Source organism: Phoca vitulina, unplaced genomic scaffold (assembly GCF_004348235.1).
Source record: "Phoca vitulina isolate PV1807 unplaced genomic scaffold, GSC_HSeal_1.0 scaffold92, whole genome shotgun sequence".
In the NCBI taxonomy this organism is placed as follows: Eukaryota; Metazoa; Chordata; class Mammalia; order Carnivora; family Phocidae; genus Phoca; species Phoca vitulina.
In genome coordinates, this window is record NW_022589795.1 from 538,487 (window position 1) to 552,789 (window position 14,303).

Below are 14,303 nucleotides of genomic sequence, written 5' to 3' on the forward strand. Positions count from 1 at the left end.
TGCACCATATCTGGGAGGTGTGTTTCAGGGACCTGATCCACATGTCTGATTCCGTGCAGCACAGACGATGACACTGCTGTGAGGCTTAAGGTTTCTGAAGTCTTTTATGGCACCAACAAGGAACTGAGACCCGGAGATGTTAACTGCGTTTGCCACAGGCCACAGGCCTCGGTTTAAGCAGCAAGGGGCCAGGGCTCACCTACTCTCCAACCAAAAGTCTTAGGTTCTGGCCTCTAACCATGCTGCCCACTAGTTCAGCAGCCTCATCAAGCTGTAACAAAGTTCGACAGAGTTCATTTCTAAACTGGCAAGCACTTATTGGTGTGGGGCAGCAGAGCACCCCTGAAATTTTAAGGAAAGCCCTGGACCTGCCATGCATGGGGTTGCACCATCTGTTAAGAGACCCACGCTAAGCAATAATGGGTCAGTGGGGCAGGGAGGTAGTTCAGGCACCAGCGAACTCCAATACTACAGTGACCTCAGCCACTGCCTATCGGCTCTCGGGCAGACAGCGCTGCTCCAGCCCACAACACAGGGCCTCTTTCGGAGAGAATGTCACATCTGTGCTGCCACACTCAGGCTTTTTGGTTCCTCCCTTTCTGGAGTCTATACTGACCTAGCGTGTCTCTTCACTAAGGGAGGAGGTCACTGTGGCTGCAAAGCCTGGATGGAATGTTCCTCAGAACGAACACGGTCCCTGATTCTAATGCAGTTTAAGGGCATTCTGTATTGTAATGGAAAAATAGCTGCCTTATCTTTGACATCTGTCAACACAGCCAAAGCTTTGCCAGTTAAGAGTCAGGAGCCTAGGTTCCCAACTAGAACAATGCTGTCTCGTCACCATCCACCTGCAGATCGGTCCTTAAGGAGAGCCACAACTTACCGATTTCACTCGGTGACCGATGCCCATGATCAGTTTTCCTTCCTTCTTCATCTTGTTCACAAACTCCATGGGGATAATACCACTGTCAAAGGCTTTGCTGAACATCTTGGCAGCGGCATCCAGGGCACCCCCAAACCGGTCCCCCTGTGGGACAAGCAAGCCCATGTTGCCCTGAGCTGGAAGAGCCTCCTTCAGCTTCGCAGACCAATTTGGTATGCCCCGAATTGCCCTGTCACGGGGTTTTACACTCCAAGGCCCCTTCTAGGACCCCGTGGCAGCCAAGCGCATGTCGCCAAAGCCATTTATCCCCTGCAGTTCTCCCCTCCCAGGATGCCAGTACTCACAATAGTGAGCAGCCCCGAGGTGAGGCTGGAAACCAGGTCCTTCCCAGCCCGAGCACAGATGATGGTGTTGTGAGCCCCAGACACAGCTGGCCCGTGATCCGCGGTCACCATCAGACACATCTCGATGAACTGGCAGGCATACTTGGGCAACCTAGAGGGGGAGGAAAGGGGCACTAAGAGGAAGGTCAGACAGAGGCAAGCAGCTAGACAGGAGCTCCGCTGACCTGAAGAGCCAAGCTCCTACTTGCTCCCATCCTCCCTCACTAAGTCACTCACATTCAAGAAGGGTAGCAACTTCACAACCCGTGTCTAATACTGTATCAAGCAATCCCAGGGCAAAACCTCCCAATAGCAAATACTGCTTTTAAAGATTTTTAAAAATTTATTCATCTGAGAGAGAATGCAAGCACAAGTAGGGGGGAGGGGCAGAGGGAGAGGGAGAAGCAGACTCTCCACTGAACAGGGAGCCCAATGCCAGGCTCGATCTCAGGACCCCGGGATCATGACCTGAGCTGAAGGCAGTGTCTTAACCAACCGAGCCACCCAGTTGCCCCGCAAATACTGCTTTTTAAAACAGGGTTAGCTGCCAGGTTTGAAAATCTCTTCTTTAGGCAATGGCTTTCAGCGTGAATTACTGCAAGAGAGTGTAACCTCTGTTTGTGGCTTCCCTCTATGTGTCAGAGGAAGAAGTGAGACTCCTGTCCCCTTCCCCGTGTAGGAGGCCCCAGGTCTTCTGCAGGGTCCAATGCCCCAACTAATGATTAAGAACAAAGTCTGGAGACATGGGGATGCAAGAGCAGACAGGGAAACCCGCTTAGGTGTTACAACCTGTGAACTCCTCCCAGGAAGGGCCTAAAGCAGGACCAAGATCCATCTCTGCAGCTCAGGGCATGACACAAACCAAGACTTTGACCTGGCCTTCTGCCCAGTGCCACCCCAAACCAGGGCTCTGTGAATCAAGTACTCACTGGCCCCCTTGCCCCACTGTCAGGCCCAGGGGAGGGCTAAGTTTGGGAGTTGCAGAGAAACCAATTTTTTTCTAACACTCAGGCTGATAAGAGAGGACCCGGTACAAGGGACTTCATGCCTGTTTAGCAACTCTGCCAGGCCTGCACTCTTTGAGCTACCAGACCCATCCAGACCTTTCTCTCAAGAGGCCTACATTTACTCTGTCTCCTTTCCTTAAGAGCACCAAGGACAGGGACTGATCCAAGATCCCTGATGAGGTCATTGCTTTCTACTTCTTAGTCGAGACTGGCTTTTCTGTCCTTGGAAGACCTAGGAACAGCCGGTATCTCTTTCCTCTGACCTTGCAATTGATCTGTGGCCATAAAGATTGATCCTGACATATTCCCCAAGACTGCCCACCTCCACTCCCTGGTCAGGGGAAAACCCTAAACTCTGAGCCACAGATGGTGGGGTCCTGCCATCTTTTGCCCTGCACACCTCACCTTCTCTGGAACCACAGGAGGCCAAGGACCCCGCCAATACCCATCTCCTCCTTGAAGACCTCGGTGATGGGCATGCCCGCGTAGATGAGCTCCTGTCCTCGCTCATCACAGATGCTGGTCATGAATGAGGCAGGTTTGCGGATCAAGCCCAGCTCCTGAGCAGAGTCGGGGGGAGAGGGGAGCAGCACGATGTGACCACAGAACCAGAGTGTCTCAGGTAGGTCTTAAATTCTGACTGCCAAGTATCCTACACTCAGACCAACTCATCCCAAGAAAGAAGTACAAAAGCCCTTTTATTATCTGGTTTTTGTTGTAGAAAATAGGAATGCCAAGCCCACGGCACCCACAGTTCCCATCCACAGGTTCGTTTTCACCCCACAAATGTGTCCTAAGGAGAGGGAACGAAGCTCAGAAACCAGCCCAAGGTCACCTGGCTAAGAAATGCAAGAACGAATCTAAAGGGAAATTTTTCTAACACCCCACATTCAGCTGCCAACCCCCCACCAAAATGTAAGGAGGCACGTGGCTGTGGAAATAGGGGATCCCCTCAAGATGTCCTTCACCCAGGAAAAGGGACTGGGTTGAACTCCTAGCTTCCAGAGTTGGGGTAAAATGGGGGCAACATTGCCAACTCTGCCTAGGCCCATTTCTCCAATTATCCCCTATCAATTTTAAGATTAAAAAAAATTTTTTTTTTGGAATTTTTAAATAATAAATGTGTGTTCTGAGCCCGGAGCACACACTCTGCAATCTCAGCACTAACCACTGGGGAGAAGAGCCCTATCGATTTTAATTTAAAAATGCCTTTCTGCCTTAATGTTTGTCAGTTTAATGGACGTCTATCTGGTTCTCCACTTTTATTTATATATAAAGACACATGGAGAATACACAACACTGTTTTTTGTACATACATTTTTTCATAATCATGATATACTGTCCCATAATACCCTATTTACTCAATGAACTTGAACTCCATAAATGTCAGCACATACATAGATCTAGTTCATTCCTTTTAACTGCTATACAATTGAGCCATTCTTCCACTGATAACCATTAACTGGAAAAAATCTTCAACACATTTGTGTGAATGCATAAGCATTTCCCTGAAGTAGCTTTCTAGATACGGGATTAATATGCCATCAGGTGTGAGTGCTCTTTTTTTTCTTTTTTTTAGTAGTAATCTCTACACCCAACCTGGGGCTTGAACTCACGACCCCGAGATCAGGAGTCACATGCTCCCCCAACTGAACCAGCCAAGTGCCCCAGGGGTGACCACTTTTTTATTTTTTAAGTTTTTGAATTTTTTTTTAATTAGCGAGAGAGAGAGCATGCGCACAAGCGCACGAGCAGGGGGAGCAGCAGAGGGAGAGGGAGAAGCAGACTCCCTGCTGAGCAGGGAGCCCCATGTGGGACTCAATCCCAGGACCCTGGGATCATGACCTGAGCCGAAGGCAGACGCTTAACTGACTGAGCCACCCAGGCGCCCCAGGGGCAAACACTTTTAAATCTGATATTCCCCAACTGCCATTCAGGAAGGTTGTGCTCGGTTCCACTCCCACCACCAATGGACGGACAAACGCACCAGTCTCCTCACACCCACAGAGACACAACATATTATTGAAGAATTTTTTCTTTGTTGACCCAAAAGGGGAAAATTGGTATCACAGCTTTTCCTTTGGCTCCTTTTTATAATGAGTGAGGCTAAGGGGCGCCTGGGTGGCTCAGTTGGCGAGCGTCTGCCTTCGGCTCAGGTAGTGATCCCAGGGTCCTGGGATCGAGCCCCGTATTGGGCTCCCTGCTCAGCAGGGAGCCTGCTTCTCCCTCTGCCCCTCCCCCCATGTTCTAATAAATAAATAAAATCTTTAAAAATAAATAAATAATGATTGAGTGTGAGCATTTACTTTTTCATGTTGAAAGGCCATTTCCTACCCATTTTTCTAGTGGTCTTTTAAAAACTGATTTCAGAGAGTTCTCGTGTCTTAAGAACATTAGCTTTTCACCTCTGCCGCTCAGACAAGCAGGCAGAGAGGACTCTGCTTCACCGTGAAGCCCCGTCGAGCAAGTGCAAACTACTCTAGGGGACACTGTCTGTCTTCAGCCCCCATTGCCAGGCGAGACCACGTGGCTGTGGGAGATACATGCTGCCCTTTGCCCTCTTGCGACCCTGAATCTGTTTTTCCCGTTGGTCGGAAAGGGGCTAGCTCACAAGCTCCAGCACACAGGAGGGGCTGGAAGCCAAGAATCATCGTCAAGGTTCCTCTGATGCCCTTGGAGTAGAGCTGCCCTCAAGGGCAGGGTTTGGAGGCCACAGCAGTGATTTACAGGGTTGCCCCAACTAGTAGGGCAGGCCTGATTTCCAGGAATTCAAGCCAAGTCAACTCAAAACCCACCCCGTCAGTCCCCCAGTCTGCCTCACCCACACTTAGAGGCATATGCAGCACCTACCCTGGCCCAGGAGTAGTCCATTGGCACGGTTGGAGGAGGCACCTCCTGAGCAGGTACAATGACTCCTTTGGCCACAAGATCTTCATACACAGACCTGGGAGGCGGGAGAAGGGGAGGAAAGAAGACAGCCATGTGGATTTTATGCTTCTGGGTGCTTCTAAGCCATCCCAGGAACGCTCCTCCATCCAACCCCAAAACTCTAGGTTTTCTAGCTCTGCACCCCCTCCTGGCAATGCCTTACACCAGGGGATGCCTTACACCAGCTGGATGCCTGAGAACTGAAGGAAAACAGGTTCTGGCCAAGAACCATCCACCAACGCCACCGGGCTTTACAGGAAGCTGACTCTGGAAGCTAAGGAAGGACAGAGGGGAGGAATGGGAAGACACAGTGGGTTATCCAGTAACTGTTTATCAATCGATTAGAGGTGACACCTTCTAACGGTTTCTATGCCCATTTCTTATTTACAGAATAGCCAAGTAGATAGGCTCAGAAACTGAACATGTTTTAATACCTGTCTGAACGGCCTATAACTGCTGTGTCTACAAACAAAATAAAACAAAAACCGAGGGGCACCTGGGTGGCTCAGTCGGTTAAGCCGCTGCCTTCGGCTCAGGTCATGATCCCAGGGTCCTGGGATTGAGCCCCACATCGGGCTCCCTGCTCAGCGGGGAGCTTGCTTCTCCCTCTCCCTCTGCCTGCCTCTCTGCCTACTTGTTCTCTCTCTCTCTCTCTCTCAAATAAATAAATAAATTCTTTAAAACAAAAACAAAAACCGAAAAGTAAGAAAAGATTTCGGACCATCTGTACAGTTGCACTCGTCACCTGAAAGGGACCAGGAATTTCAGACACCTCTGTGTCAGAGAGGCTGCAATCCTCACGGGGGACCTGGAAAGGGAGTGGGAGGCTGGCATCCTCCCCACGGTCCACTTACTGGATGATTTCTCCCAGTTCATCAAAGCTCGGGGGCACAAACACTCCTGCCTCCTTCAAAGCCTGGTTCTTGGCTACTGCAGTTTCAGAAGCCTGGTTGGCACAAGCTCCGGCATGGCCAAACTGCACCTGGAAGGCAAAGGGGAGAGGCTTTACCGGGCTTGTTAATCCCCGGAGGGAGAGAACAAAGGCTCCTGGGAATGTTGGTACCCATTACAGGCTGGACCCTGCTAAACGCTCAATGTTTATCACTTCATTCAAGCCTCACACAGCCTCACTCAATAGGTATGCCGAATGACTCTCAGCTTAAAGAAGAAGAGACCGAAGCACCGAGAAGTTCAGGAGCTTACCGGAGGTCACACAGCTGCTGTGTGCTGAAGCCAGGGCACAAAGCCTGGTGGCCCATCCCCCTGCGCCACCGTCGGGGGTGGGGGCGGGATGGAGAACAGCAGGTAGTTGTGAGCCACTGTGAGAAGTGAAATTACACGCTGGCAAACTTAGGCTAAGCTGACCTCACAGATGGGATCTGATTGTCCTGCACATGCTTTTTATAAAATAGGTCCAAAATCTCATGTAGGGGCGCCTGGGTGGCTCAGATGGTTAAGCATCTGCCTTCGGCTCAGGTCATGATCCCAAGGGTCCTGGGATTGAGCCCCACATCGGGCTCCTGGCTCAGCAGGGAGCCTACTTCTGCCTCTTCCCCTGCTCATGCTCTCTCTCTCTGTATCTCTCTGTCTCAAATGAATAAATAAAACCTTAAAAAAAAAAATGTCATGTAAAAATACAAATTCCTAGCGTTTTTTATTTATTTATTAAAGATTTATTTATTTATCTGAGAGACAGAGAAAAAGCACACATGAGCAGGGGGGAGGGGCAGAGGGAGAGAAATCCCGAAGCAGACCCCCTGCTAAGTGTGGAGCCTGATGTGGGACTCAATCCCAGGAGCCTGAGATCATGACCTGAGCCGAAACCAAGAGCCAGATGCCTAACCGACTGCCTTCGGCTCAGGTCATGATCCCAGAGTCCTGGGATCGAGCCCTGAGTTGGGCTCCCTGCTCAGCGGGGAGTCTGCTTCTCCCTCCATCTGCCTCTTCCCTAGTTTGTGTATGCTCTTGCTCTTTCTCTCTCTCAAATAAATAAAATCTTAAAAAAAAAAAAAAGTCACGGGGCGCCTGGGTGGCTCAGTCGTTAGGCATCTGCCTTCGGCTCGCGTCATGATCCCAGGGTCCTGGGATCAAGCCCCGCATCGGTCTCCCTGCTCAGCGGGGATCCTGCTTCTCCCTCTCCTTCTGCCTGCTGCTCCCCCTGCTTGTGCTCTCTCTGTCTCTCTCTGTCAAATAAATAAATAAAGTCTTTAAAAAAAAGTCAGATTGTAGGTGTCTCATTTGGTTGGGCGACCGACTCCTGATTTCAGCTCAGGTCATAATCTCAGGGTTGTGAGATGGAGCCCCACGTAGGGCTCTGCGCTCAGTGTGGAGTATGCTTGAGATTCTCTCTCTCCCTCTGTCCCTCCCCCCTTTCTGTAAATAAATGTAAATAAATTTAGATTTGTTTAAAAAGATAAAAAGTCGAGTTGTCTGTAGGTCTATATTCCCACATGGCAACTATCATCTGGAGCCGACTAGCACCTGCCCCCTTCCACCTGAGCATGCAGTAAGATAAACTCTAAATCCAATGGCACAGGGGTGACTGGCTATGGGAAGGGAACATCAGGAAAGAGAAAACCCATGGGAAGAGCTACACGGTAACTGTGTCTTTGACCACGCAACAGGGAAAATGAGGTTACCAAATGAGATGTGGTTCAAAATCCCGATCAGGGCGGGGTGAGGTGGATAATCACAGCAACATCTAACCTGTTTGAGTAACACTACATCCAGGCACTTTTCTGTGCACTTGACTCATTTCATCTTTCAGTTGCTATGGCTGCTTCCAGTGAGAAAGGAAACAGAACGCTGGAGGGGTAACGTAACTTGCTCAAGGCTACACAGGTAGCATGCGGTAGCATCTAAACCCAGGCAATGTGGCCTCTCCCTATGTTCTTACCCACTACATATAACAAAAGGGGCCTCAAGTGTGGGAAAGGTCAGGAACGGCTGCTCTGGTTAGCGATGCTGGAAAACACATGCTTTAACATGCAGGCTCCCAATGCGTTCTTTATAGGACCGAATCTGCATGGGTGGAAGGGGTGGGAAGGAGAAGAGATTCTGTACTCAAATAAATGGACAATGCTGGGTTCAAGGAAGTTAAACAAGTCTCTTTAACTCTGAGATTCCTCAAAACTAAAACCAAAAAAATTAAAGATTTTATTTATTTATTTTAGGGAGAGAGAGAGAGAAGGAGGAGAAGGAGAGAGAGAGGGACAAGCAGACTCCATACTGAGCAGTGTGGAGCCCGACACGGGGACTCAATCCCATGACCCTGAGATCATGACCTGAGCTGAGATCAAGAGTCAGATGCTTAACTGACTGAGCCACCCAGCAACCCCCGAAACCAAAATTTTAAAAGGGAAATAGATTATGTTCCATGTTCATAATTTATAGAAGCTCCCCGTTCTGTTTGCTTTGGTTTTTGTTTTGTTTTGAGGACCACGGCTATAGGACCAGTGTTTTGTGGAACATAGTTCTGAAAAATGTCACCTATACAAATACCTCCAGTTTCTACTCCCATTGCTCAGTTCTTAATTCTGTTTCCCTGAGGAGCTGTCTCTGCTTGCCAACAGGTAGAGATTTTGTTGCATACCTTTATTACCTCCTCTATAGGGCAGAAAGTTCTGCAAGGTCATGTGACCTAATTAAGAAATCAAAAATCACTTATTAGCTGGGCAGTCACTGTACTCTACATTTGTGTATGCTTGAAATTTCATAATGTTTTAAAAAATTAGGGGCGCCTGGGTGGCTCAGTCATTAAGCGTCTGCCTTTGGCTCGGGTCATGGTCCCAGGGTCCTGGGATTGAGCCCCACATCGGGTTCCCTGCTCAGCGGGAAGCCTGCTTCTCCCTCTCCCACTCCCCCTGCTTGTGTTCCCTCTCTCACTGTCTCTGTCTGTCAAATAAATAAAATCTTAAAAAAAAATTTAATTGAAAGACAAAAATAAAACACTGTGAGGACCTGTCCCATCCTTGGGGTGATGATGGGTGCCCAGCCAGAAAGAGAAGAGAGTGCTGCGCTCACTGCAGGCCTCTGGGCACCTTCACATCCACAACAAACCTGGCTTTCTTCTATAGCCCCTCCCCATGCCCCTCCCCAGCTCTGCACCTGTGTGTCCTCTCCCTTCTCAGCCTCCCTTTCGGGAAGCAAACCCCTTTCTCATCCCTTAGATGCAGTGCAAGCCTCACCGTCCCTGCGGGGCCATCTCAACTCCTCCAGACAGAACTGCGCCGACTCCAAGCAGGGACTCGCCTGCTGATGACTGCCCCCCACCCTCCAGTGGACTTAACCTCCTAGAAAGCAGGGCCCTGGCTGGACCTCGCGGTAACCCAGCAAGTAATAAATGTTCATCGGAGGAACGAGCTGCTTAACAAGATGACCACATGGTTCACCTTGAATGCCCCCTTTGGCCTCCCTGTCCAGGAGTGACCCGCCCCGGCTATACCTCAGAGGAGAACATGGTGGCACAGGTCCCGATGCACCAGCAGACCACGGGCTTGGTGATGCGGCCCTCCTTGATGCCCCGGCAGATCTTATATTCCTCAGTGCCCCCTATCTGCCAAGGAACAGGGAACGAGAAAAAGCCCACAAGTTAGGGGAACCCGTCCCGAGTTGCTGTGGGAAGCACTGCAGCAGGAAAATCTGCCCCAAATCAGGCAGAGGTCACAGGCACCAGGGGTCCTGACTTACAACTTGGCTAGAAAATGAAGACACATGGGCTTTGGCCAAATAATAGCCTGTAAGACTGAGACTGGATGCAAGGAAGAATTGTAACGGGGGAGTGGGTATCCTCCGGAGTCCCCGGGACTCCCCCTCCCTGATCTAAGGGTATAAGATGATTTTGGATCAGACCTGCTCAGGGGCACAAGCAAGGAATGGGGTTAAAGGACTCTCCCAAACTGAAAAAGTGCACTTCTTACTCCAGCTACGCACTGCCCAAGAGACCAAGGTCAGCCAAAAGCTTCTTCTTTATTGGTACTAAAATGTCTTGTGCCACCAAGAGGCAAGAAGTTTTTCAGGAACAAACATGACAGTGTTGACGGTGATGGCCTTTATGTCCCAGAGTGTAGGGAGCAGGATTACCAGGGACTGTCACATTAAGTTATATATAACCAAAATGCATGCATTTTTTTTTTTTTTAATGGAGCTCACACATTACTTTTAGAGTCAGAAAAATAAAATTAAAAAAACAAAACAAAACTCACCTCTCCAAGAACCACAATCATTTTCACTCCTGGAGTATCCTGGTAACGTAGCACATGATCCATAAATGTTGAGCCAGGGTACCTGGTGACAGCAGAGAGAACACATGGGATCAGCAGGCCTGGGGAGGTGCAGGTACGGGTGTAGGAAGCTACCAGGAACACGTGAGGCTTCTCGTGAGGGCCCAGAGATGCCTCAAGTGTTGGGGGTGGGTAATAAATGAAGCACAAGGGAAGGGAAGGAGGAAAGGGGAGGTTTGCTTGGCAGTAAGAGATGCTTACAGAGCACATGTGTGGTGGTTTTAAAATACGGCTGCAAATTCTTTTAACAAGGTGGAACCTCATGCCTCTCTTGCGTATGAATCAGACTTGATGATTAGTTTCTAATAAACAAAATGTGGCAGAAGTGATTCTCTGACAATGGCTTCCGTGGCAGGGTTATAGAGAAAACAGCTTCTGTCTCGCACTCCCTCTTGAATTGCTCACTCTGGGGGATGCTGGTCACTACGTCCTGACGACACTGAGCAGCCTGTGGAAAAGCCCACAAGAAAGCCCCCTGCCAGCCTGTGGATGGGCCATGTTCTATTATAGTTTGAAACCACCTGGTTTGCGTGACTTTTTTTTCTTTTAACACAGCAATACATAATACAGCGTGCCAACTCATGTCCCAGGATTGGCAGGCTATGGCTGCATCTCTATATAGGCCTGTACACATAGTTGGTCCCTGAATGACGTGATGTTTGGGAACATCAATCCCCACCACATGCAGTCGAAAACCCAAGTAGACAGGGGCGCCTGGGCGGCTCAGTCAATTGGGCATCTGCCTTTGGCTCAGGTCATGATCCCGGGGTCCTGGGACTGAGCCCCGCATCGGGCTCCCTGCTCAGTAGAAAGCCTGCTTCTCCCTCTCCCACTCCTCCTGCTTGTGTTCCCTCTCTCGCTCTCTGTCAAAAAATAAATACAATCTTTAAAAAAAAAAAGAAAAGAAAAAAAGGAAAAGAAAATCCAAGTATAACTATGACTCCCCAAAAACTTAACTACTAATAGCCTACTGTTGACCAGAGCCTTGCTGATAACATCAGTAGTCGATTAACACGTATTTTGTATGTTATACGCATTATACACTATGTTCCTACACTAAAGTAAGGCTAGAGAAAAGAGAATGTGATTAACAAAGCCATAAGGAAAATACATTTACAGTACCGTGGTGTATTTATTGAAAAAAATCTGCATATTAGTGGACCCATGCAGTTCAAACCTGTGTTGTTCAAGGGTCCCCTGTATTTTTTTACTTTCTCCTGTCACATGAGTTTACTAAAGGATTGTTTAAGGCCAAGGATGCTTCTCTGCAGATCTTTGAGAGCATTGTACATCACAAGGGGACAGTGTAACTGCCCAGACTTATTTGAGCTGGAGCCCGTCGTCAGGGAACACCAGGGACGAGGGTCCCCCAGGCCGTAGCCTCAAAGGCCTGGTGAGAGATCTTCCTCACTCAGGAAGTCCATCTGACACGATACTGGAGAGCCAGGAGACGGACAAGGTGCCTCACTTGCCCAACAGCTTTTGGTTGAGGCAAAGAGCAGGAGATGTAATAATAAACAGCAATGGCTAACGTGTATTATGGCATTAGGTGGTAGGCATTACTCTAAAATAATACTCTACTGATTACCATTCCCACTAACAAAAACAATGAATATACTATCTGTGAAATAAGAAGAAATAAAAATTTGGTCTCTGTCTCCAGTTCCTGACGCAGAGCTCCTAAAACCCTTGGGATTTCCTAGGTGACAAGGGCGTCTTTTATTCTCATGAGGCAACTCTTGGTGGGCGCCTGCAGAGCTCCTGGATGCGGGCTGGTCACTAGAAAACCAAGCCATGATCAGAGGCTTGGAATTTTCAGCCCTACTCACCATCCTTTGGGGAGGGGAGAAAGGCCAGAGATTGAATTAATAATCAATCATGCCTACATGATGAAGTCTCCATAAAAAATCCCTAAAGAAAGGAGTTTGGAGAGCTTCTGGGTTGGTGAGCACACCAAGGCGCTGGGAGGATAGCATGCCCACAGAGGGCACAGAAGCTCCATGCACCGCCCCCCATAACTTGCCATATGTGTTTCTTTCCTCTGGTTGTTCCTGGGTTCTGCAAGCCATTCTAGCAAATTACCAAACCCAAGAAGGGAGGTGTGGAGACCCCCAGTGTACAGTCAGTTGGTCAGGAGTATCGGAAGCCTGGACTTGCAGTTGGCATTTTGTGAGGCTGAGCCCTTCACCTGTGGGATCTGGTACGAACTCCAGGTAGATACTGTCAGAATTGAAATGCATTGCAGGACGCCCAGCAGAGAATTGGAGAACTGCCTGGCACAGGAAAAAAAATCCCAAAATCTGGTAGCCAGAAGGGTCAGTGAGGTCATGGTAGAGAGTAGAGAAACAATTCTTCCTTTCACTATTACAGACTACAGTTAACACCTGCTGAGTCAAGTGCTAGGCCCTGTATTAGCCACCTTCTATAAATATTACCCTCACTTAATCTTCAAAACAACCCCATGAGGTGGCTGCTATTATTCTACCCATTTGATCTATAAGGATGATGGAGGTCTGCGGAGGGTAAGTGATCTGCCCAGGACACTTCCCTGGTCAACAGAGAAACTGGGATTTGAGCCCCTTGCTCTGATTTCAGAATTAGTCCTACCAACCGCTCCGCTCTGCTGCCTCCCTATGGCCACAACTCAGACAAGGAACAGAATTACCCCCAAAGCCTAAACACCTTTGAAAAACATCTTTTCCTGTTTTTTTTTTTTTTTTTCTGAGTTCATGCTGATGTCAGTCCTGAGACAGAGTAGAAATGCCGTTTTATGGACTTCACTCGGCAGCAGCGAGCAGAGATTGGAGGACCCAGCGCCCCCCTTCTCCTAGCCCACCACTCCCCAGCATGGGAGACCCGCCTCGGCCCAGCTGATCACCTGTCCCCGCCAATGGCCACGCCCTCGTAGACGCCGTCTGTGGTCCGAGAGATGATGTTGTTGAGCTCGTTGGACATGCCCCCAGAGCGCGAGACGTAGGCCACGCTGCCAGGGCGGTAGAGCTTGGAGGCCAGGATGTTGTCCAGCATCCCACCTGTATTCCCAATCTTAAAGCACCCGGGCTTGATGCCTCCAACCTGTGAGGGCACAAACAGCAGTCAGGAAGGAAGCGTAAGCTCCTGACTGACCACAGGGCTCAGTGGAATCATGAGGCCCGGTGCGACCTGCTCAACCCCCCGCTGGCTGGTCAGGATGGGAAGGAAATGGTCCGAGAGAGCTAACACCTGCACAATGGGTTTCCGGCTTAGGAAGAATCTCATCTCTCCCTCAAGAGCCATTACACAAGAAAAAAGAGAACCCTGCTTGTAAAACATGGCTTACTACTGCAGATTCAGATTTGTATACTCAGGATTAAGTCACCTCCTCCGCTTTAAAAGGGCGACAGCACCCAGGAAAAGTGTAAAATACAGGTGTACACCTCTGCTCAACATCACCCTCTGCCTCAGAGATGAAAGAAAATCTGACCGTCAGACAACTTTTTAATGCAACAACTAAGGAAGAACAACAACAAAATAGTCCCACGGCAATTTCTTTCTATGTGAAGGCCTTTGGGCAAATAAAACCTGTAAGTAGATTCTTCTTCAGTTCATGGTTAAAGGAATAATCAAAGACTATGCTATGGTTGTATGAAGGTGGGCAAACACACAAAAAATCTTCGTTAGCCCCCTAAAACTATAAAGGTGATAGGGACTGGGGCGAGAGCCCTTTAAAGTAACTGGATATAAACTGACTTTCAATGGGTACTCTCCGAATCTTTTCAACCTAAGAGGGAAACCGAAGAGTCAACAAGTTTGCTTTCTGTGGGCCCAGAACTTCGAAAGA

The 14,303-nt window shown here is 49.0% G+C and overlaps 1 protein-coding gene across 2 annotated transcripts in view; it reads right to left on the minus strand.

The window, feature by feature from the left end:
• The window catches only part of ACLY (ATP citrate lyase), a 41,756-nt gene that overhangs the window by 2,580 nt on the left and 24,873 nt on the right, over positions 1-14,303 (minus strand). For both annotated transcript variants that reach the window (XM_032396489.1, XM_032396488.1), the window contains 8 exons: positions 13,362-13,558; positions 10,406-10,487; positions 9,646-9,756; positions 6,056-6,183; positions 5,124-5,217; positions 2,679-2,833; positions 1,228-1,378; positions 884-1,027 (listed from right to left, as the gene is read on the minus strand). In XM_032396489.1, the coding sequence (XP_032252380.1) occupies positions 884-1,027; positions 1,228-1,378; positions 2,679-2,833; positions 5,124-5,217; positions 6,056-6,183; positions 9,646-9,756; positions 10,406-10,487; positions 13,362-13,558 (1,062 nt within the window). The remainder of the gene's footprint in view (positions 1-883; positions 1,028-1,227; positions 1,379-2,678; positions 2,834-5,123; positions 5,218-6,055; positions 6,184-9,645; positions 9,757-10,405; positions 10,488-13,361; positions 13,559-14,303) is intronic.